Source organism: Dermacentor andersoni, chromosome 6 (genome assembly GCF_023375885.2).
Source record: "Dermacentor andersoni chromosome 6, qqDerAnde1_hic_scaffold, whole genome shotgun sequence".
NCBI lineage: Eukaryota > Metazoa > Arthropoda > Arachnida > Ixodida > Ixodidae > Dermacentor > Dermacentor andersoni.
In genome coordinates this window covers 41,265,476-41,289,908 of record NC_092819.1, presented here as the reverse complement: position 1 = coordinate 41,289,908, position 24,433 = coordinate 41,265,476, and the positions used below count along the sequence as shown (strand labels likewise).

General features: G+C 44.8%; 2 protein-coding genes across 4 annotated transcripts in view; one reads left to right on the top strand and one right to left on the bottom strand.

The window, feature by feature from the left end:
- The window catches only part of ABCB7 (ATP binding cassette subfamily B member 7), a 30,702-nt gene extending 16,074 nt beyond the window's left edge, over positions 1-14,628 (top strand). For all 3 annotated transcript variants that reach the window (XM_050170702.3, XM_050170701.3, XM_050170703.3), the window contains 3 exons: positions 1,730-1,859; positions 5,596-5,871; positions 10,929-14,628. In XM_050170702.3, coding sequence (XP_050026659.2) covers positions 1,730-1,859; positions 5,596-5,871; positions 10,929-11,144 — 622 coding nt within the window. In that variant the 3' untranslated portion in view covers positions 11,145-14,628. The remainder of the gene's footprint in view (positions 1-1,729; positions 1,860-5,595; positions 5,872-10,928) is intronic.
- Positions 14,629-20,427: 5,799 nt separating this feature from the next.
- Positions 20,428-21,692, bottom strand: LOC126521951 (NPC intracellular cholesterol transporter 2-like). The gene has a single exon (XM_050170700.3). The coding sequence runs from the start codon at positions 21,048-21,050 to the stop codon at positions 20,583-20,585; it is 468 nt and encodes a 155-aa protein (XP_050026657.2). The 5' UTR covers positions 21,051-21,692; the 3' UTR covers positions 20,428-20,582.
- Positions 21,693-24,433: the final 2,741 nt, after the last annotated feature.

Here is a 24,433-nt window from a genome sequence, read left to right as displayed (position 1 = left end):
GTATTTCTGTTTTTCCACCGGGGCACTGCTCGGCAAGGTTCGTTACAGCGCAACACAAGACAAGTGTGTTGCGCTGTAACGAACCTTACTATGAATCCCAACCAACTGGCCCAACTTGCCGTCTTCATTGCTCGGCATTAGTGCATCCAATGAAGTGTGCTCTACAGTCACACTTTAACATGAGGAGCAATACAGCATAGTTATCATACAGCAATTAAGCTTTTGTGGCGGCTCTTTAGATTAAATTTTTTTTCTTTCTGACTTTGACTGGAACTGATGTTTTTCTTTGAATATGCGTAGAGACTGCTGTGTATACATACTTGAATAGTGTCCTTGTATTGTGGCACAATGGCAGATTTGATCTACCAAAGCTCCTAAGTGCTTTCCTAATTTTTGTTATTGAAAGTCTGCATTACTCTTCTAACGTATTACTCTTGTTCCCCTCCACCTTCTTTTGTTTTCTGTTTGGTACAGAGCATTTAATATGTGCTGCTGTGTAGTTTGTTCACCTTTCCATATGTAATCCCCCCCCCCCCCACACACACACCCACTGTAAGGCCTAAATGGCACTGTGTATGAGAGAGTAAACAAACAAATAGGATTTCCTTGGCAGGAACAGCGTAATTCTACATTGAAAATATTCAGGAAAAGTGTATTCTGTAGAAAAGGACTAAACACTGTGTTTTGGGGGCTTTCAGAATCTAAAATATCTAGCGCTAAGCAGGAGTCATAGGTGCCAGTATCTCACCAGAAAGTACACCTTAATTTGTGCTCGAGTGTCCCAAGCTGTGTTCACAACACAACAAGCATTGATTGATAATGTGAGCAACACACCAATTGCCAAAGGCAGCTGTTCATAATTTAGCTTTCATCATAAACTGAAATGAGCAAGCTGTGGATGGTCAGTGTTTGCTTGTGGCCAACACATTTCTTCAAGATGAAAAAGGCGAATTGGAACATCAACAAATAATCAAAATGTTCTTCCTTCAAACAATGTTTACAATAGCAAAAAATTGGGAGCTCGAAGGAGATACTTGTATAATTGTAGTGTTTTTGGTAATAAAGCTAATTCTCCCCCGTATTCTAGAATGTTTCTCTACTCAACACTCCACCTCGACTGAAGAAAGTAGATAGCAGCACCACCTATCGACAGAAGTGGTCACTGCACTTCATGATCATCCACGGTAATCCTTGAAAGCTTAGCATCCTCATTAGTCAAGGCAGAAGCCTGGAGGTTTACGAAAAGTGCTCCACTTAAATTGAGGACCACGCAGCGAGCTATGGAAAGAAGAATGATGGGTATAACATTAAGGGATAAGAAGAGAGCAGATTGGGTGCTCAGCCTGGTGGAGTGGAGGAACAGCTTCAAGAATACGGAGGATTGTGCGGTACAACTAAACAAAGATCTGTTCACAATATAATGCATGAAATACATAATTCATGTAGGAAATTGTAAAGCCAGTTCTGCAACAAGACAATAGCAGCTTTAACAACAGCATACAGTGAATTCTCTGTTCAAAGTCTGTGTTTGCTGAGACACCTTGCTTTATATGATGTGCGACACAGTTATTTCACAATTTTCCCTTACTCAATGGCCTCTGGGCCCTGGAAGGTATTGTAAATAAAATAAAATAAATAAAAATGTTTGCCACAGAGTGCTTTAATTATTCTTCCAGTTGACTGCAGCAGGCAACTGACATCTCATTTTGTTCTTCATTTTCCCTTCTAGCAAGTCAACTATCATCCGACTGTTGTACCGATTCTTCGACCCATCTGATGGACGGATCCTGATCAATGGCCAGGACATCAAGACGGTAGACCTCGACAGCCTAAGGAAAGCAATAGCTGTCGTGCCTCAAGTAAGCTGATAGTTTTTTGCAGTTATTTTGCTGCTGTTGTTCAACACAGTAGTCATCTTTGCTGCACCCAGCTCCTGCTCTACTTTACAGCTATGCAAGATTTCTCTCCCAAGGTGTTCCGATTTATACTTTCCCATTCACATTTCTCATACCTACATTAGTACATTTTGCAGGAGAAGGATGCACATGGCAAGTGGCAACATGAAAATTGTCCAGCAGCTTTCCCTGATAACTTGACTGTACGCAATGGCACTGGTTTCAACCTAGAATGCTTGAGCACAGAGTTCTATAGACTTCTTTATGCAATCCCTGTAGATAATCTATAGTGCTCTTCCATATCATCATTTGCACTGTTGTACATTCATGCACAGACTGTTGAGGTGCTATAGATGCTGTGCATGTAAAATGCATGCTTTGCGTATGCCCGCTGTACTCGTAAGAGAGACAGTCAATGACTGCATCTATAATTTGTTTTGACAAGCCACTTGCTGAATGTCTTCTTTTGGTTTTGTGGTCGAAATATCCTGCTTGTTAGGTCATGAGGCCATTGAGGCATGTCTGAGAAACAGTGAACTTGGTATGCGATCATAACTAGTGCTTCAAGTTCCTTTTTCTACCTACTTTTCTCTCCTAATTGTCGTCATTGTCAATTTCTTTCTTTCCTCTTGCTCTCCTCACCTCATATCCTATTGCTGAGTAAGATCACATTTGCTGAGTAGCTCGCTAGAAAACACTGGTTTAGGCCAACCTCTGACGTTTTTTTCCCACTTTATAATCAGATCGTTCTTTGTCTTTACTTTGCGTTCATTGATAGTCATATCAGTTATGGCATCATATCATGAGGAAATACTTATCAGTATCATCATCATTTTTCATCCCTTCAAGCACTTACAAAATCCAGCTCTTTGTATTATTTTTCACTGTCCTCGCGACGGCAGCGCCTCTGCTCTTCTTTGTTTTAATAGCGTCTTAACTATTGATAACTTGTTTCCATTTAATTTAGGTAATTTTGTTCTTGCATAAGCAAATAACAAATCAGCTTTCTATCATTTACATTGATTCTGAGCTTTTAGTAAATACCAACTATACCAGATTTGCTGCTAACGACAATGTTCTGCTACCTAAGGTTTCAACTAATTATGGTAAATCATCATCATCCTTCCCCGTGATCACATTATAGAATCATTCACCCACGTCACTAAATTCAAAGTTTCCTTAATCTCATTCAAGAATCCATTAAAAGACTATTTGTTAAATTTTTGATGTTTTAGCTTGTTGAGTTGTACTAGATTTATGTTCTTATGTACTGTATTTATTTCTTAATTTCTTCATTTCATGCTTTCATGCGTTTTTATGTTTTCTATTCCATTATGCCTACTGTTATTTTTTACTTGACATATCTATTCTATTGTTCACACTGCTGCTAATCCTTGTATTCTTTAAATGTAATCATCAACGAGGGTCCGATTTCAGTCTCTTTATTTGGGACCCTCATCTGTATATCTTATATGCTGTAATTAGCATATGATGTAATGATATTAAACGGATTTGATTTGATTTAATTTGAATAAATCTCTCTTTCCTATTGCAAATGCCAAGGACGAGGCTTATGCGAACATTCAACATTTTAAAATACATCCAATATTCATATTGGTTCAGATTTCAATATTTAGAATTTTCAAGGTACTATATAAGACAAATGAATATCAATTTAGAATTTAGAAACATGTACAGTTTACAATTTTGGTTTTACTGGGCAAGTGACATTGACATGGCTCATAGCCAGACAACCTGAATATGAAGATTAATTTACATTCACCAACTGATTTTCAGACCTGCTCAATTATTTGAACAGCTCTGTGGCTTACAAGATAAACTGATTCAAAAGATGAAAGTGCTTTGGTGTCTTCAAGCAAAGGACCTTCTTCTTTTTTTAGAAGTGTCTACTTTTGGTTGTTGTTTCAAAGCTGTGTGCAAATCCCACAACTTTTTGAAGTACAGCATAACCTCGTTGATATGATCCCGTTATGTATGATTTTCTGGCGCCAACATTTGCGATTGAAAGAAAAAATGACTCTATACAATTACGCATCTCTTTTGCCGATTCATACATTCCCAGAAAATGCTATACATATTTCGGAATCAACATTCAGTATATAGCCAAACTGCGATATTATGATACATTTTCTAACCGCTAGATTCCATGTAAACAGGGAAGGAGCCCAGCCCGCACTATGGCAAACAGTAGTCGCCTATCACAGCAGCTTTCCTGCCATACTCGCATGCCCGTTTAGGGTGCAAATGCCAGCGTGCTTAAGTTTCCTATTCTGGTACCAGCAAATCTCCTCGCAGGTCATCGCATGCCGCATTGACAGCTATTGCCGACAGCCCTATTGCAATAATCATCTTCAACTATCTGTTTCATGGCACATGGGTCATAGTGCCGTTGGAAGCCTGCTGCACACTTTTACAGTCTACACTCGTTACAATGGACCTGCATACAACAGACTTTGATATAACAGACCTCATTTTAGCTTTAGTTTGCTCTACCTATTTTATCAATGCAATGAAGTTCGCCTTTTAACTGACCACGCTACAACACACTATCGGCTACAGCAGACGAAATCAGCAACAATTTTCAAAATCGGGCGTATAAAACGTCCTTGTGCCATGGCGTGACGGGCTGACAACTGATTTGCAAGATTTGCAACATCGCGCGTGAGAGGGATGAAGCCTGGGCGGAAACACGCCGTCTTCGTTTGCGCGCGAGGCACAGGGGAGGGGGGAGGCGAGAGAGAGGGGTTCTACTCCGATGGCTGCTGCTTATGGCGCGGTCGTTGTATCTTGAAAGCGATCTGCGATGTGGACAAACTGCGTGCCCGTGTGAGAGCCGTATCTTGAAAGTGATCTGCAATGTGAACAAAGTGGGCACCCGCGTGGGCCTCATCTTCGTTTGTCACTCACGCTTTGCAATAGGGTTGTTAGACATTACAATGAAAGTTTCGGAAGTGAGGCGTTTCGGATATTACGGACTTCGGATAAACAGGAAATTTTTTTGTCGGATTACCAGGGTCCTCTGTAACGAGACTCAACTGTAATAGGTGATAACCCAAATGCACTGCCATTCCCTGTTGCATGCGGTGAGAAGCAAGTGCCACGTTTTGCTCTGGTGGTATCGTAACCATCGTATTCCGGCGTCGCCCACCAGGTCGATTTCATTTCAGTTTGATTTCTCATAGCCATCTAAAAGCACTGTGCAATAGCAAAACGGCAACATGCATCTTGGATCGCTTGGGCCTCATCAGCGGGACGCGCGTCAGCATCTCGTGCCACAGTAATTTATGCCGTATGGGCACGTCAAAATCTTCCACCAAAACTCCCCACTAGAAGAAGCTGCTAACCCAAGCAGAATTCCCAAAAATGACAACGCTGGTCTCTGGCCGCTCAGGCCCCGCCAGCTCCGTCGACATCGGCTTCTCATGCTGCAACAATTAATGCATCGCTTCACATTACCTAAGTGTCAACTACAGTTGAGTCTGTCAAGTATTTTATTGACTTCGGATCCTATGTTTCTCGGGCAGTACATTTTTTCTTTCGTTTTTTTTCCATAACATATGAACGAGGTTCTACTGTACTTGCTTCAAAATTATTCAATCACTATTACAAATTGCTTCAACTTCGCTTTAAACAAAAGAAAATTGACATTTTCTTTTTCTTTCTCCGTCACCCATTGCAGGACGCAGTGCTGTTCTACAACACCATTGAGTACAACTTGCATTACGGTGACTTCTCACGCTCCCTCGAAGATGTGCGGCAGGCAGCCGACATGGCCGAGCTGCACGACTCCATCATGGCCTGGCCCTTGCAGTATGCCACTCAGGTGGGGGAGCGGGGGCTCAAGCTCTCCGGCGGAGAGAAGCAGCGTGTTGCCATTGCACGGGCCATCCTCAAGAACAGCCCCATCCTGGTGTTTGACGAGGCCACCTCCTCCCTCGACTCTATCACTGAGCATGTGAGCCACACTCTTATGCTGCTTCTATTTCTCTCTTTTCACATTTTACTTTCTTTTTGCTTTGTGAGAAGCTTGAGCATTGTTGGCTCATGCAGAATTGGCTTGAATTACTTAAATTCAAATTAAAAAGGCGCCTTCGATATACGCATTGAATATGCAGTGTTGAATACAATCTGCTTTTTAAGCCTAAAGGGATGATGAAACTATCTTGACGATTTTGTACAAACATACTGAGTCGTTAGAGTAGGTCCTTCTGATCATTAATCGACACATCTAAGTGCTCCGCGTAAAGGGTTTTATAAGGTTATTATTATATATATATTATTATATATATTAAGGTTATAAATTATTATAAGATTTTAAAAATGTACATCACTGTCGACCGCAGCACACTGCTCGGTGGAATTTTCAGCCGCCCCTACCCATATGACGTAGATCACCCAATTGACATCAGTAGGGCGAGCTATCCGATTGGCTGCCCAGGGCGCATCATCGATAATTTTTCCACCTTTATGGTGAACAAATGATGTTTGTAATAGTTGGAATGTTAGTTAATTTGTTTCCATAAAAAGAAAGTAACAGAAAGAAAATGCACAAGAACAATTTCACACTACACTTAAGCACTTCTGGCACACAGCAAGCGTCATCTGCTTGTGTTACAATGTGGTCCAGTTTGACGAGAGCTCCACGGTCAGAGTCGGTCTCAGTCTTTTCGCGAGCACTATGATTCAACTTTGTTGCGTTGTGGACTGCAAACGTAGCGACTGGCAATATTTTTTGCAGGAGTGTAATGGTTAAACGTTGTTTGTGGAAATGTTTAAAATGTTTTACACTTGGTTAGAGCAACATTAGCGCTTTCTTTGGCTGGTTAAACTCTGCACCAACAGGCAGCTGGACCGTGCAGACCGGCCAGGCCACTCACGTATGGCTACGCTAAAGTTCCTTCACTAGCTTGAGTTTATGCCTCCAGCCATCTGTCGAAACGTTCGGCACTGCAACAGAATGCTTGCAACACATGCTGCAAGCATGTGTTGCAAGCATGTGTTGTGTCATAGCTCTTGCTTGGGGTCGACTGCCGAACAGCTGGCGGAGAGTTTGGAAAGGCTTCGCGCCGCACTCCTAGAGAACTGGAAGTCGACGACACGACGTGCCATCATGACGCAGAGCCAGTGAAGGCGGAACTTAGCCCCGATCACTCGGCGAACGAGTAGAGGAGAAAATGCATGACTATGGAGGAGGGTAACTTGTAATCGTCCATAGCTCTCTTAGTATAAGACGTCTCACACAAATTGGGGTGCGAATGAGTAACTTTAGCTGTACCCTACGCGTCTACGAAATTTGTCCCAACCATTTCAGGGGCTCTTTAAAAAAGTATGCAGTGACATATTTGCTTTAACACAGTAACTGTTGCATCGTGTCATGCTCATGTTATATTCAAAGTGCAGTTACCATTACAACACAGTTGATTTTGTAAAATTACTGTCTTGAAGAAGCGCATAATGTCATATATGTAACCGCACTCTAAATGTAATACAGGATATTTTTTTTTCTATAACTGCATGTTTTGAAATGCAGAAGGCTCAGCCACCAAGAAACAAAGCTTTACGTGAAAGCCATCATTTCAGTACCCAGGGAGAGCACAGCTGTACGTGTGCAAAAGGGGCACCTGTCTCTGCATAGAAAGGGAGAAGCAATGAAAGGGGCAATGAGACAATGAGGCCAGTGGCCCACTGGTCTAGTCTTTTGTCACAATGGACAAACTTGCAGTCTTATCTGTGTCAATGGAGCTGTCATATGGGCCCTTGGAGCAGCATATGAGGGTTCTGTTGATGGATTCATTATCATGGTGCACATCTGCTAGGGCCCTGGCACAGGCACACGTGGTTTCACAAAGAGACGCATTGCTGCGGCACTGAAACATTATGTGTTAACCACACAATTTAGGTCACCCTATACATCTCCACATTACATTCACACATTCTAAAGTCACCCTAAAGTCAGTGTCCAATTCTTCAAAATCCCTGGCAGCCGCGGGTGTCCTAAATATCTGTTGTTGACTGCACATGTTCATATATTTCTTCTAATATGCGACAGACTAATTTTTCTAGTCATTGAAAGTTCATCTTTAATTATGCAGTCAATCCCGGATATAACAAACCTGGACATAATGAGTTGTATATACTGTATCTAACAGTCATACCAAACCTTAAAAATCTTATGTAAAAGTATAGCACCTGTACTATGCATATATCGAACTCCCATTCACACATTCATTATGCTGAACGTTGCACTGCACGTCCTGCTAGTGCACTTTTAACAGGGCTGTGATCACTTGTCACGCTGTTAAAAATATTCGATGCCAAAGTAATATCACTGTTATGGCAGATGTTGTCAAACAAGGGATTGAATATGAAGGCCAGTACATGCCATAGAGGAAAGATGAGCAACTTGTATGTCCCTGTCTTACTCGTTGCAAGTATGGCTGGCTCGTGCAAATTGCAGCAGTTCTTTATAGTGACGCTGCTTCAAGAACACAAAAGGGCTCCTGGTCCAATAACATTCTACAGGAAAGTGTAGATGACGCTTGGTATGTCTGCCGAGTGGCTCTGAGCATGTGATGCCAAACTGGAGTTGTCTGCGCTGCCGGGTTTTATCTTTTATACTTAGTGGATTCCACGAACACACTTCAGGCTTCCTGCAAACAGCCAAGACAAATACAATCCTAACCCTCGCTTAGCCAGACTTATGCATTACAGTTTGTATTTACTAAAATCATCACATGCCACATTTGCACATTGTGAAGAAAAACATGGCAGTGGTGCACAAGACTCATGGCTGTGTGATTTGATGGCCCACAGTGTGCGCTGAACACATCTTTCATGCTCACAGGGTCACACATGAGTGGGAACGATTTTCAATGTTCTGCAAGCTGAAATCCACTTACGGGTGTAACAGTGGCTGCCTGGTTGACTTGTTGCTAGCGCATAATGCTCGGCCATTCAAATTGTTTATTTTAATGGACACGTGGCTGCACATATTCATGCACAGTTTGCAGTAAAATGTGCTGGTGGTGGCAAGGGGCATGTCCATACAGGCTGATTTGCTTACAAGCTGCATCCATTTCTACCTTATCCAGAAAAAAAAAAAAAACATGCAACAAGCGCGTAACTTGCCCAAGGTGCACTGCAGTCTCGCGGCTAGACGATGCAGGCTTTTAGGGTTATCACAAACAGTATTTCAAAGACCATTCCGCATCATGAGTGACTTGCGATATTCATGCGCAAGAAATAAGTAAACTTTTGTGCTTTCAGCACAGCCTTGGAGAAAGAAATCAATAAATTTCCACTTCTCCCAGTCTCAAGTTCAAAACATGTGCAATTTTCAGATAAGCCTTAGGTAGACAGATTTTTATTTTGAATTATCGATATATCAAACTACATTGCAATCCCTTCAAGTTCGATGTATCAGTGATCGGCTGTATTGCATAAATGCCTTTATTTCCTCTTACACTTGAGCGTGGAACTGCATGCTCAAAAAAGAAAAATTTCGCGACCATTGTTGTGCTGGAAAATCTGATCATTGTTTCTGTAGGCTTTGAACTGAAATTTTTTGACACAGTGGATGGACCAGCCACTTCAGCTGTCACAGCTGTGGTTAGTGGCAGGTTTCAGACATCATATATGCCATCACAGCTGTTGTAATCGAACACTTTCTCCTTTAATTTGCTCATTGTGACTGGTAGCATTCCTCGTCTATACTTACGATTCTGTATATTGTGGCTGCCTAGCTGTGATTCAGGAATGCATTAATAGCATGTCCACCGTGTGAGACCTGTTAAGCTGCTCTGTCTTTCTGTAGATTGCATGTGGTCTGCATCCTCACCCTGTCGTAGTGTTCACTCAATGTCTCCACCCAGCTGATTCTTCTCACTGACCACAAGAATGAAAAAAATCAAAATGTGTCCTCCTGTGTCATGTGTCCTCTCTTGTTTGAAGTACGAGGAAATCGCCACTGTAGCAGTGCTAGCTGCTTCAGTGGTTACTACCCCACATTTGTGAACAAGGTGCCCATAGAGACAGCAAGATTTCAATTTTTTTTCATTGTTATGGTCAGTTACAAGATTTATTACAGTTACAACAGTTCTAAAGGTCTGTCCTAGAAATAAAACCTCAGTTTTAGACAGGGCAGTCGAATCTGCATTGATGCATGCATCCCTGTTGTATCAGATTCATGGGTAATTGGGTTGGGCCACTGGGTTGGAACATCAGTGCCTATAATAAAAAAGTAGTTAGCATCAACAGGCTCTTGTTATAAAAGGCAATAATATTAACCCTTTCACTGTCACTCCTGAAATAACTCGGGCAGCCATCCCCGCACAACCCCTACCGCTCCCAAGTACACATATTGTACGTACACATATTGCTCCAGCCTAAGGATACAAATAGCTGTACGTGGATGATGGCCACCTTGATTAGCCAGACCACATTAATTGGTCAGCAGTTCTTCGCTGACGAGCTGCTTGCGTCAAGAGTCACCACTGTTTTCGTGCATTTTTCATCAGACTTGTAGTGCTTGCACCAGGTCGCAAGCACTACATCTGTTCATGAGGCTGTGGGCATGACATACAATCATTATAATCCCCAGATAGGTTAAAGTTCTTTTGCTATCACTAGTTTAAGTACAGAATATGCGCCAAGAGCAGCATAACCAGCGTCAAGCATTGTGTGCGCCACCAGGTAGTCTACCCTCCCCCCCCTCCCCGCATCCGAGATACAGACTCAGACCACACAATGATGTGGTTTCAATGTGCATGCATTAATTTAGGGAGGATACAATGTGTTGTGGCACTTATGGCTTTGTGATCACGATGAAAGTAGGCCAAAAGTCCTGCAAGCATGCATTCAGTCAAATGACTGTAAATGTTACACGAGACCTTATTTAATGAAAGCGCAAACAAGTTTCCCTGTTGCACATTACAGGCAAGATTAATTTTACCTGACGAATGTAACATAATAGTGACATTATCTTTTCCTTTTTGTTGAAACCTGTCAAAACAGAAAATCATGATGGCACTCCAGCGGGCATCACAAGGCCGCACATCCATCTGCATCGCCCACCGCCTTTCTACCGTGGTGGATGCAGACGAGATATTCGTGCTGAGCGATGGTAAAGTGTGCGAGCGAGGAAACCACCGCAGCCTTCTGGCAAACTCATCCAGTTTCTACGCCATGCTCTGGAACCAGCAGCACCAGCCCCACCGGGAGAAAGTGTGATGGAACAATTGCAAAATTAGTTGCAAAAACATATGGTGGGGCATCAGACTTGTGGTGTTAGCAAATTATTGCTAGCAGAACCGTTCCTCAATGTGGCCAACAAAAAAAAAAACAATTGCAAAAGGGATTGAATAGTAGGCCATTGCCAGATGATGTCTGATTGATGTGAACTATATAAGATCATGAACAAAAGTCATTCAAAGCAAGTTTCTGAAGATCTTTAACATCATGTACCATGTGTTGAGCTTGTTAGTTTAGCCAATGTGTTAAATGCTGCTGACGCTGAATTCTAATGTTGGTGTTGCTCATTTCCAAATCTTGCACCAGTAATACAACCCTGTATAAATTGTCCTTTCACCCAAACCACTTGCTCATTTGCATTATTATGCCAAATGAAAAAAAAAAACATCTTTGCAGGTGTATGCAAATCCAAGCAACTCATGCATCAAGGGCAGTGAAGCTGTGTAAGGGAGTTCTCAAATGATTCGGAAGTCCTAGGGGTCTGTTTTACCACTGCCCATAATCTGCCCAAAACTATGCAAACACTTCGCTATGTGTGGTGTAGTTTAATCGCTATACCCAAGCCTAGTGCTACTGTAGTCTCTGCTATAGCGGACACTTGTTCTTGTATTCTGCGCATTTTCACCCTATGCTGGGTAATATGGTCACTTCAGGAGTCTGACACAGGCTTTTCTCCGATGATCATTCAATACCAGCCACGCTCCAGCCACTAACATCACACTAAAAACATGGAACTCCCCTTAACAGCTTCACTCAGCAGATAGATGTTTTCAGTAAAAGTAACATCGGTGCCATCTGTCACCAGAAGAACAAAACTGCTCCACATTCTACATGTTGCGAGAAGGGACGAGTGTTGAAAACACGCTATTTGGCAATTAAATGTTGAATTTGACAGTGGTAAAAGAACTGCAACAGGTAAGAAATTGAGCTAAGAGCTCTTTGAAGCTGTACGCGCAATAAACTAACAGACTCATTTCTGCCTGTTTTGGATCACGTTAGCTAGCCACTGTGCGAGGCCTGGAAATAAACTGGTCTCAGTACTCCGAGGTTTTGTTTGCTTTTGTGCTTTTGTAGGAAGCACATGACACCAACTCCAGGTTTCGTAATATAGTGCCACTGCTGTAAAGGAAGAAAGAGCACACACGGTTGTTGTATCCAAGTGGAATTACTGCATCATCAGACTAAGGTACTTGGACGCAGTAGGAGTATTACTTACCTAATTGCAGGCTTGTTTGAAAGTAAGAGGGCTTCTTCCATTGGCTCTGGTAGATAGTGTGTCCCGAGAGGAATAGCACCAAATGGACTCCTTTTGGACCTTCTAGTTCCTTTTGCAAATATTTTGTTCTTATCTTATGAAATCTGGAGGCAGCAGTCAAAATTGGTCCAAAGATATATCAATTCTGATCATATCGCGCTAACGATGGATACCGTAGGGCTTTCTTGAAGAAGCATACATATGTATATTCATAATTATTGCTATTTCGAATAGACTGCTTGTCTGTTGTGCCTTCTGTAGAATACGTAGCTTAGAAAGACAAGTAGGGAAGCTTTCCTTTCTTAACTGACATAGAAGGACTAAGGAATTGTCTCCTTGCTTTTAATAGACATGCAGGCGTTCCATATGTATTATGCCAAAGCTACATAAATTTGCACACGAGTCTCTGCATGTGCATGTGTGCTGCTTGTAAACTGCTTACTGACACATTTGTTTGGCTAATCATAGTTTTATAATTGGGTTATAGCAAAGTTGTATGCTGTAAGGTGCCAGGCATGGAATTTCATTGCACTATGTACGTGAAAAGAACATGTCATTCATGTCATTAAAGAAGTAATGTTTCCACCTCTTGACATTAAAATCTGGACATGTAGGTGTATGATAAGTGAACCACCATAATCTGCATTTTGTGGATAATGAGCAAAGTATGTGTCTTTCCTGCTTTATTTGTGCGTAAATTTGAAGAGGCACAAAGGTTTTGACTGCAGCAATGATTACGTTGTTATTTACTAAGGCAGCACATTGTTGATAAGAACCATCAGTATTCATGTGACTGCAATAACTTGCACTGTTTTAACTGCAGCATGCACAGCTATTGTTGGAAAAGGTGGCATTTTTTCACTTTGGGAAACAGAAAGCTGCATTCAAGAAAAACATCCATTTACATTTTATTTTGTGTGCTGGTTTTGCTGCTGCAATAATCTGTTTGCCGTAGCACTGCTTCCATCGACCCTGAAGAGAAATCTCTCTCTCTCTCTTTTTTTTTTATCATTATGCAGTCAATGAGCCCTCGGCACAAATTTTTATTGAAAGTTTTAAATTGAATGAGTGGAAAGACTATAGTGTTGCAACTCCATCGCACCTTTAGTATAATATTTCTCATTGTCAGTGACAGTTTATGGCCATACTTGTTCATTTCTTGTTATGGTATTGTAAATGGAATATGCTTTTCATATACAGGGTGTTTCAGTGAACACATTCAAAATTTGTTAAAGGTTGCCTGTGGCAGATAGCTCAATTCTAGTTTATGAGCCGGTCTACTCGAAGCAGTGGGCACTACTTGCACAAAAATTGAAATGCATAATTGACTAATTACCAATAATTCACTAATTAAATGTTTAGTCAATTATCTTATGACCCATATTGCAGTTTACAAATTCTAGCAGTGGACTTTGCAAGGCTTGGAACGAGTTCTCAAGACGACACCAGTTTCGAGATATAAATTCCCCAACTTTGCAGAGAAATGCATTGGCGTTCCAGTTACTTGTGTGCTTCAGTGCGTGAAACGACGTTTTGTTAACAAGTTAACTGGAACGCCAGTTCATTTCTCCGCAAAGTTCGGGAATTTTTATCTCGAAACTGGTGTCATCTTGAAAATTCGTTCCAAGTGGATCCGCCTTGCGAAATCCATGGCTATAATTTGTAAATTGCAATATGGGCCATAATGTAATTAGAGACAACTTAATTAGTGAATATTTAATAATTAGTCGATTTTGCATCTCAATTTTTTTGCAAGTATTGGCCGCCGCTTCGAGTAGACCAGGTCATGAAGTAGAATTGTGATATCTGCCACAGGCAACCTTTAAATATTTTTGAAAGTGTTGGCTGAAGCACCCTGTATAATGCATGAGTATGCTAGAAAGCGTATAGTTATACATGTAAAAATGTAAAAAAATATGTACATATACTGGAACTGAATTTTCTTCCTTTCTTTCTTTTCTTTCTTTTTTTTTGAGCATGCAAGATGCCAAGGACATGAATGCTATGCTATCATGACAAGCTATAAATGGCATGTTGGTGCTCCTCTTAAGCACTAGATTTTATGCGAAGACGTGTAATGACCATATACTAGCACCACTAGCTGCTTCGATCACTTCACAATGCTTGTCAGTTCTGTTTACCTGTTGTAAATTGTGTGGATGCTTCTGTTTCAAAGATTACATAAATAAATGCATCTTCTGTGTGTTGCGAGTGTCAGTGATGTGCTGCACTTTTGTTTTAGACACTTCTTATGCTGCTTTGCATTCTTCTGCGCTGTTGAAAATGGTGAACCTTGTGTACAGTAAAAACTCGTTATTTCACAACTCATTAATTCGAAACTTCGGATAATTCGAAGTAGCCGCCGCGGTCCGTCCAACAATGCATTGAAAGCAATATGTAACGTATCCCGCTAATTCACACTAAAATCTGCACTGCCACCGATAATTCGGACTCCGCACCATCGTGGATGGTGAAGGTGCTGGTGCGCGGAAGCACGTTAGCGACGATCGTAGCCGCGCAGCTTTGCTCTTTCCCTCATCGACCGTTTATTGCTGGTCGGTTTTCTCCCTCCCTCAAAACGTTCAAGATATAAACGCGGACGCGGCGCTGCGTGTTTATTTAGTTCGTTATTTATTGCATAGCAATCATATGTACACTCCAAGCGCATTTATGCCGTCGGCGTGGGCGTCACCGTGAGGTTCCGCATAAAGTCAAGGGCGATAACAACGTCGCCGCGCGCCCTACGCTGTTGTGCGCATGAAGGCGTGCGGGAGCAGCCGACGATCGCGGCTCAATCTCGCCCGCGCGTTCGTCGCACCCACGCCGTCCGTCTCGCGGGAGGAAGCAGTGGCATTACGCCAGTTACAAACCGCAACTTTTCCAAATCTTGTCTCTCTCAATAAATTCTACCCACACTGTTATGCAGATCGTTGCCCTGGCTGTGGCAGCTCGCCCACAATCTTCCACGTCACGATTGAGTGCACTGCAAACCTCTTTCCTCCCTTGCCAACTCTCCTTTACCCCCTACGCAACAAAGAGCTGTGGGACGATGCCCTCCGCGACGGATCTCCCGAGGTCCTCCGAGCTGTGATACAACGGGCTCGAAACATCGCCGGAATCATCTTAGGAACCCTGGACTGAGGGTTCCTCCCACACTGCTCTCGCCATTCAAATATTATTAATAAAGATGTTTTACTCTCTCTCACCCGCGCGAAAGGGACGAATACGAATAGGAAGCTCTCCACAACGTTGCGAAGGCCCGGGGGAGAGGGGGGGTTCGGTGTTCTCTCCGACTGAAACGACACATGTGGCGGCTGCACGCAGTCGCGCGGCCGCATCTTGTGAGCGATCTGCGTTGGAGGCAGAGTCTAGGTGCGTCGGTGGCTCGTAGCTTCGTGCGTTCTGTGTGTTGTTTGCTTGAAAGCTTTTATTGACAAAAAAAAAAGAGGTAGAGCCCTTAAGGGGACTCCGCAATGGGTAGAGTCCCTATTCGGGGACCCCATTGGTACGAGCCGCCATCTTAGCCCTCCGGACCAAGGCCTTTTGGGCCTGAAGGTCCGAGCAACCGAGCAGCGTCGCCTCCCACTCCTCTCGGGTTAGGTTAGGGTTGAGAGAAAGCTGAATTGAGCTGACAAACGGTGTGGTAGGTGTCAGCCACCTCCCCACAGTATTGGCACATGCCAGTGAAGGAACAATCGAAATGTTTCAAGATTGCCGGGCACAATAAAGTGTTAGTGAAAAGTCGGATCAAGATGCGTTCATTAGCCTTGCCAAACCCTTTTGCAGGAGTTGGGTATTGGCCTATCTTTGTAAAAGGTCGTGATATCTTTGAATGTAACAAGATAGCTGCCTTACGATTCCAGGTACCCATGGTCTAACTGGAACGCTCGGTAGATGAGTGCTCGGGCCGCCGTGTTCGCGGCTTCATTCCCTGCTAGGCCCTGGTGGCTCGGAGTCCAGACCAGGCAATGGTGGGTAGGATCAATTCCCCCGTTGCTATAGGTCTCCAATATTCGTCCCGCTAGCGGCTGACCCAAGCAGCTTCATAATTTCGACAAGCCCCGCGCGAGTCGGTTATGATGTATTGAGACCAGGGGTTAGAGGCAGCTAGGGCAATAGCTGCTACTTCTGCGTGTGTTGAGCCCGAGGCTTTGATTGTCGGCGCTCACTTTGCGTCGAAGCCATAGACAGCACGAATGTAACTTCGCTGACTTCTGTTGCCGCGTTTCCTCACGCCAACGTTTTGACAGCGAGTGGCCGTAGTCATCGGGGGTGATGTGTTCACGTTTGCTGTGCGTGCTGACGCCATGCTTAGTATTTTCGTTAGCAAGAGAATGTTTACAAGTTGATGCGGTCGATAAAAGTACCATCCTCACTTCCTACGGCTTAATTTGCTTTCGCAACCGATGCTTCTCCTTTAGGGCGAAACTGCGTCTCTTCTTTTATTTCGTTTTTTTTTTTTTCGTGTCCCATTTGGAGGCTTCGCTCTTTATCTACGAGGTGTTCTGCCGAGAAGCGGTACCAGGTAATATCAATAACCCGGCGGCCATGACGTTTATCGGCGCTCGCAGTATCAAAAAGCATAGCCTTTGAGATTCGTGGCTATTACTCAAAGCAAAGCGTCGCTGGGATACGTGTTTGGACGCCACCTATGCGTATACTGGAACTCAGCAACGTGCAGTCGGTGCATCTACAGAAGTACAACGGAGACCAACGTCGCAGCCGGTTGTGATCCGTTTCGAGAGTGCATTGTAGAGCGCAGCTCTTGTTCCTGCACCGAGCGTCGGCGCGCGTCGCGTGGGGCTAGTCACGCTACTTCGACGCGCGCGCCGTCGGCTTTTCTCTTCGGAGCATGCGCAGAACGATCCCCAACCCGCGCGCCACTTGGGACGGCTGTCGGCGAAGAAGCGTGGCCACCTTTTTTCACCGCACCCCGCACTGTGGGTCGGCGCAGATGGAGCAAGAGCCATCTCGACGTGGGGCCACGTTGCCCCCGTCCGGTTACGTTGGCTGCGCCAGTGGTTCGAACTATAGACGTTCTCGCCAACGTGACGTAGCGTGTGTGCGCGCACGCTCACGCTACGTCGGACTGTATAGGCGCCTTAACCAAACGATTTTTTTTTCTGACTGTCATTAGTTCGAATTTTGTATAATTTGAATTCTCGTGGCATCCCCGCGGAATTCGAATTACCGAGCTTTTACTGTAGTAATATTTAAGAATGAACTTCTAATATATGGATCAAATGTGCACCTTTCTTTTTTTGCTTTTGTTTGTCGTACTTGGTGGTTAGAATGTTTGTGTAATCTTCAAGAAACGGCCAATGAGAAACTTTGCAACTACTATTTTGTGCCATACTTCGGCCATGCATGACAGGTTGCCAACTGCAGTACTTTGGCATTTGAATACTTATCGTAGACACGCAACAATTTTTCGGCAGCAACCAGCATCGTTAAGGAAGGCTTTTTCTGTCTATTGTAAGCATAACATGGTGAAATCTCAAAATATAATTCACAGAATTACAAGCATGAGGCTCTTTCAAGATATGTTTAAGCTGAAAGCAGTCTTGATTGTGCAAATAGTCTGGGAAGCAGGTAGGTGAGGTTTCTCTTCATTCCTTACTACATACATCTTGAAAAGGAAGTTGCGATGAAGGAGTAGACCTGTCTTTTGTTAACCATGGGCGTTGCGGTACATGTTTACCATCGCTTCACTGTCTTGATAGAATGGAAACAAAAGTTGTGTGATGAGGAAGCAAGCTCATGTGCTTTGCCTGACATACTGGGTTATAAAAATCCCGAATTGCGATTCTGAAAGCCTCAATTCATTGAGCCGGATCCTCAAACGTTGTACAATAAAAGGTCAACTTACACCCAAAAGAACATACCTATCTTGCTGAAAGTACTTGTCCACTGTAGGAGTGCTCTAAGGTGCTCCCTCTGCATTGGCATTTAGAAAGTTCCGAGTCTGTGAACAGAACACAAATTAAACTTTTCCCACTTGCAGGCTTGGACATTACATGTTTGCAGAGGGACACTGCGGCCACTTTAATATTATTTGATACTTGCATGGTAAGCTTGTGCAAATATTCGATCAAATATTATATGCTATACGTTCTGCGAGTGTGTTGGTGGGCGAAAATAGTAGTGAGAAATTCACCGCCAATAGGCCTCCTGCGCTGGAGTGTTGAATGAAGCGTGGCGCCACCTGCTGGCGTGAGGCGTGAAATCGAGTAGTACAGATACCGACTCCCTGTCTCAGTTTAGTGCGTAGCTATCGAATGCGAAGCGCCTATTGCACTTGTTGCTGGCGCCCATTGCGTGTTTTCTTGCGTCTGAAGCACTTAAAGAAACAACTTGTCTTCTTCGGTCAGAGACGCTACAAGACCAGTGGCGTAGCAGGGGGGGGGGGGGGGGGGGGGGGGGGGCTCCGGGTGCACGGGGCCAGTAGGGGGGGGGGTGTCATATAGGTCTGAAGACACACGAAAATTGTCGATATCCTCGCCTTCCTCGACTACACCCGCGGCGGGGGGGTGACAGAAGAGCTAAGGGCCCCGAGTACCAGACGACCTAGCTACGCCACTGTACAACACCATATTGGAATAGTTGATCGCCTCGTTCGCCAGACCCAGGCAGAAAGATCACTGCCACGCCGTGCCCGGCGACGCTACTGTATCATAAGGTTCAGTTTTGGCCCTTTCCATATCGTTCGCAGAGGCGAAAACGTAGGATACGGAAAGTGAAAATGCGAGCACTCTGCGATGGCCGCCCGCGTTACAAACGGAGCGGAGCGTCGTGACAGCTCAGTCACAACGAAATAATCTGCAGCCACAACTTCGTCAACAAAAAGATAATAAACAATAAAGAAAAATAAAAACCCGTTGCGAGCGATCCGGCGTATGTGAAGAGCTTTATTTAAATTTTATGAGACGGAAATCGCACGCGTCGGAGAAGCCCTGCGGCGTGCTGTCAACGAGGTCATCGCTGCGATCAACGCTATTTTTGGACGTCAAGACTATATATACATTATATATATATATATATATATATATATATATATATATATATATATATATATATATATATAGAGAGAGAGAGAGAGAGAGAGAGGAGAATGGGAAAAGACCAGTTGAACTAGAGCCGAGAACTATATTTTGCGGTTTGTTTCAAAGTCATTGGCGACTAACTCGCATCGGTTTCGTAGATGAAGCTAAATCTGCGATCAAACATTTGTTGCCGCGTACAGATGTGTTTTGTACAAATTTCAGACCTATAAATTAACGATGTGTCGCGTACCGCTCATAGCGACTGCGCCCTTCCTGCAATAACCAAATCTAAGATATACATTAATTACGGTGAAGTATCGTGCATGTACGTTTTATGACATTAACATATATGCAGGTTTTAACACGCAACTACCAGCAAGTGCGCCATACAGCTAGATCATTCATAAAATATAGTGCATGACCACTGCCATGCAGTTCGCTTGTACGCACCAAAACCGACACGCACGCACCCCTTGCCCCACCCCCTCTTTACTGTTAACCATAAAAGGAAGACGGCCGCCAACTACAGACTTGAAGATGTACTGATAAGACGGTTGAAGGCCACAAGAAGCGAGCATTGATGCGAGAATAACTGGAAGGTAAAAGTCACCCAGAGCCATTTGCCCCCAGAAATAATAATAAAAAAAAAGTCAGGCAGGGTTTTAAGTGCCAAAACCACGATTTACTTATGAGGCACGCTGTAGTTAGGGACTGTGGATTAATTTTACCACCTGGGGTTCTTTGTGTGCATCCAAACCACAGTACACAGACGTTTTTGCATTTCACCCCACATCACCTGTTAGCCATGCCTAGCATGGGTTCTGGCACATTTGAAATAGTTATGGCAGCATGCTGTTGCCATGCATAACAATGTTGAATTATGGAGCTCTCACAGCGATGGTCGTTAATCGCACTCTAAGCTGTAAGCTGACCTTAACGGAGAAGCTGGATGCATTGACATGCCTCACGTTTTGCCTCTTTAATGCGCTCTGGCTTGCTACGTAAAACAAATGGGGGCCGAATACGAAGGGCAATGACACGTCACACGACGCGATCCTGCTTTGGCGTATGCGCATCCATCGTGTCCTCGTCACGTGACCAGTGCATCCGGCAATATCACTAGACGATGTCCACGGGCAAGATCACGCAGGCCACCGTGCCACCGTTCGAATCGCCGAGCGCCCACCTCAGGTTAGCGCTCATCTTGGGGTAGGAAGGCTTCACCTCGAACTGCTGCACGTACGCGTACTTTTCGCCATTCTTCACGGGGCACTCGATGCCGCTGTTCTTGCAGCCGTCTTCGTTGGGCATCTTGAGCGGGATCGGCACTCCCATCACGAAGCCGTGCGCGCGCACAGTCACGTGGTCGCTGTCCACGGAGGACCAGAACTGGACGTTGAGCGTGACGTTGGTGCCCTTCTGGAGGACGTAGCGGTCCTTGTTGCAGGGTGTGTTCACCGTCAGGTCTAGCACTTGCCCGTTGTTTGCCGAGCAGGATTTCCATGCGGCCTCGCACTGGCCCGCCAGAGCCGTGGCCACAAGGGCGAGGAACGTCGCGCGATACATTGATGCGGAACGCTGCGCCATGGTACGGAAACGCGCGCACTTCTGGTAGACGACGTCGTACGTGTAGGCTCGACCTTCCCGTTTCTTGTCTGTGCTCTGCTAGAAGGCCAGGACGTCCGGTCTCGTTAGCTTGCCTTCTGTCACTCGAGCCCGTCGTAAGAAGTTTCTCACCAGCTGTGACTGTTGCGATAACCGCTCGTCGAACGAGCGCGTGGTTCGATGACCACCCTTGCTACTTTTTGTTTGTCTTTTTCTTTCTGTTTTCAGTCGTTCCTTGCGGGTCAGCACGGAGCACACGCAGGCAGGTGTCTTTTACGCTGGCGAACGCTTCTCTGACCTCGCGGTGCTGCTACTGCTGCTGCTGGGCGAAATCGTGCTTGTTATTGTGTACGCGTTTTGCTGCCGGAGGAGATAAGAAAATCGGCGCGGGTATGGAGTTTCGAGGCGCTTGCCCGCGCGGCACTTCTCGGCTGACGGTAGCTCCGCAGAGCAAGCGATATGATTGCCGGCGTGTCAGTGCAAACACTTACCGCTTGCAACGCCGTTCCTGTGCTGCCGCCTCAGTGCTCGCCTTGACAACACTTCCCTTTTTGCACTGACCCTCTGGCACGGATTGTCACTTTTCTTTAGTGCGAGAACTGTATAAACAGCTTACGCAAGTTGTCATTGGCTCCGTTAAAATGAAGTACACACCGTAGCGATCTGCACGTCCTTGGCGGCTGCCGACTCTCTTCTAACGAGATACGACTGCGCTGGGCGTCTCATTAGGCAGTGCGTGAGATATTTTTATGTTATACTTGCGACTGGGCCACTCTTGGGGTGAAGGCTCCCTGAGGAGATAACTAATCCGCGTCCGGCGGAAGAGGGTCATTATATATCACTTTGCAGGCTGTGGGCGTGCAGCAAGGCGTCGTGTGTATAGGGGTTACGACTACTGGAGACGAAAACAGAGGGAGATAACATGCCTACTACATTTCACGGTCGCTTTCTTTGAAATCAGACACGCAGACGTCCTTTTAACGCTAAAGAGGGCCGGTCGTCATGACCGAGTCAGTCCTGGTTTACTCAATGTGCATGTCTTCCTCAATAGTGCCGGAGCCGCTGGTGACGGTGTGCCTGGTTCTGTTGTAGGGCCTCTGTTGACTACGTTTGCGCTCCAGAGCTGAGTGAAACGAAAAACAACGTTCCTACAAATTTGTGGCCCCTCGGAGCAACGAAATTTGCACAGGAGTTCCAGTACGCCGGTCCCACAGAAGGACCAACCACGCACAGAACTGACTTCGAAACTTTTCACAAAGACGTGCGCCGAGACGCTTATGTGCGCGTGTGCGCACACAGGGAGAAGAATATCGGTGATAGCGGGCTTCTGAAATGTCGTTTTCCAGCTAAGCCGTGCATCCTCCGCAGTGCTTATTGACCATGCTACAGTGCGCGGTATCGTGCGCCACATTCAATTCAATTCAATTTCACAGCGATCGATGTCGCATGTTGGCGATTGTAGCATCGAGAAAAGCGTGTTCTGCTGAGCTGTACCGACGATGAAGTCAAACATCCGACAGAACGATCGAAGAAAAGGGAATGAAGCTGCTGGAATTGGCATGTGCAAAGCTTTAACAGCGCAAGGACACCAGAGGAGATAGAAAAGAACAGGACGCTGACTTCTTTCCCCTCTGGTGTCCTTGCGCTGTTAACAAAAACTTTAAAGCATGTTTTGCCAACAAGCCCAATCTTATATCCTTCCTCATGTAGAGAAACCGGGACTCTTAGGCGCGACTCCATACTCGCAAACCGTAGGGAAAAAAAACGAAACGAAACAAAACTTGAAGCCTTACGCATCTTTATAACCCAGAACATCTTCTGTATGTTTAATGTGGAAACGACCGGAAGGGATACAAGGGCTGCATCATTTTCGTGCAAAGAGCAGAAACAAGAAATTGTCGTTATGAGAATGCGTACGATAACCGTTCCTGTAGGGACGGTCAATGCCACGGACGTTACAGGCCATGTACTAAGGGACCAGACAGAGCTGAACCTTGATTTAATGAAGTCGATGGGACGTGAGAATAATTTGGCTGAAATCGAGAACTTCGTTAAGCATAAATCATTTAAAACACTGATATGAATAACATATACGTGTATTCAAAAAGCGAGAAAATGTGTAATATTTGTCTTCGTGGTTTGACAGACTTAGGAACTGCGGTCTAAGGTTGCACATAGAGAAGAACATACGTTTCAACTCGGGTGCGGCGGAGCATGTGTACGCACACGACAACATTTACAACCACTCAATTTTTAATATAAGGGACAGCTAGGCTAGCTTTAGACAGGGTCATGAAAGGCCTAACTAGGCATGGTATGACGGACAGCAACATCGCTCAAAGCGTGCTGTACACCTACCTTCCTTGGAAGGACAGTGACGCATGCAGGGAGGCAGAGAATGTCCCATACCCGGAATACACCGGGATGAGTGCCCCACTTCTTGATGAAGCCTTCTCCGTGTCAGAGGTTAGACACGTCCTCTTTGACCTCAATAGCAAGTTTCCTCCAGGACCAAATGGCACCAGCACCACAAACGAACTTCTCAAGAACTTGGATGACAAGGCAATAGAGATTTTAACAAATGAGATCAACCGAGTCTGAGAGTCGGGTCAAATCCCCGATGAATGGAGGGCGGCCAAGCCGGGAAAGCCTAACAGTATGGAAAACCTCCGGCCCATCTCGCTCACTTCATGACTTTGCAAAGTCATGGAGCATGTAGTTCATAATCGCATATCAAGTCACATTGAGCGACATTGCCTCTTTCCTCACAACTTGATTGGATTTCGACTTTCCCTCTCCGCACAGGATGCGATGCTCCTATTGAAGAAATCGATCTTCGATAACCGCACTAGAGACGTGATGGGTGTTCTGGCCCTAGACTTGGCTAAAGCCTTTGACAAAGTCAAACACGAACACATCCTAGGTGAAATATCCCGGCTCAATCTTAGCAGTAGATTCTTTAACTTTACTAAATCCCTCCTTGGTGAACGCATGGCGTTCATCAGAGTTGGGACGGTTACCTAAGGGCCTTTCCCTCTAGGTTGTCTCGGCACACCCGAGGGATCGGTGCTGTCAACCCTGCTCTTTAATATCGCTATGAACAGGCTCTCCGAGAGGTTGGCTAGCATCCCAGATGTCCGGCATGTCACCTATGCGGATATCACCATCTGGGTCTCCGGAGGGTCGCTAGCCAGATTAGAGGAAAGCTTACAAGAAGCTGTTGACATCACAGAGGATTTCCTCGCTAGCACGGGGCTGACGCTCTCTCCCACAAAGTCAGAGCTACTTCTGTACAGGAAAGTGAGACAAGGAGGCAAGACTAAAGGGTGAGCGCCACTGGACTCTCTTCCTATTCAGATACAAAC

What these genes read in the sequence shown, in the direction of transcription:
- LOC126521951 (XM_050170700.3), bottom strand. Translation starts at nt 21,050, where the DNA reads ATGGCGCAGCGTTCCGCATCAATGTATCGCGCGACGTTCCTCGCCCTT.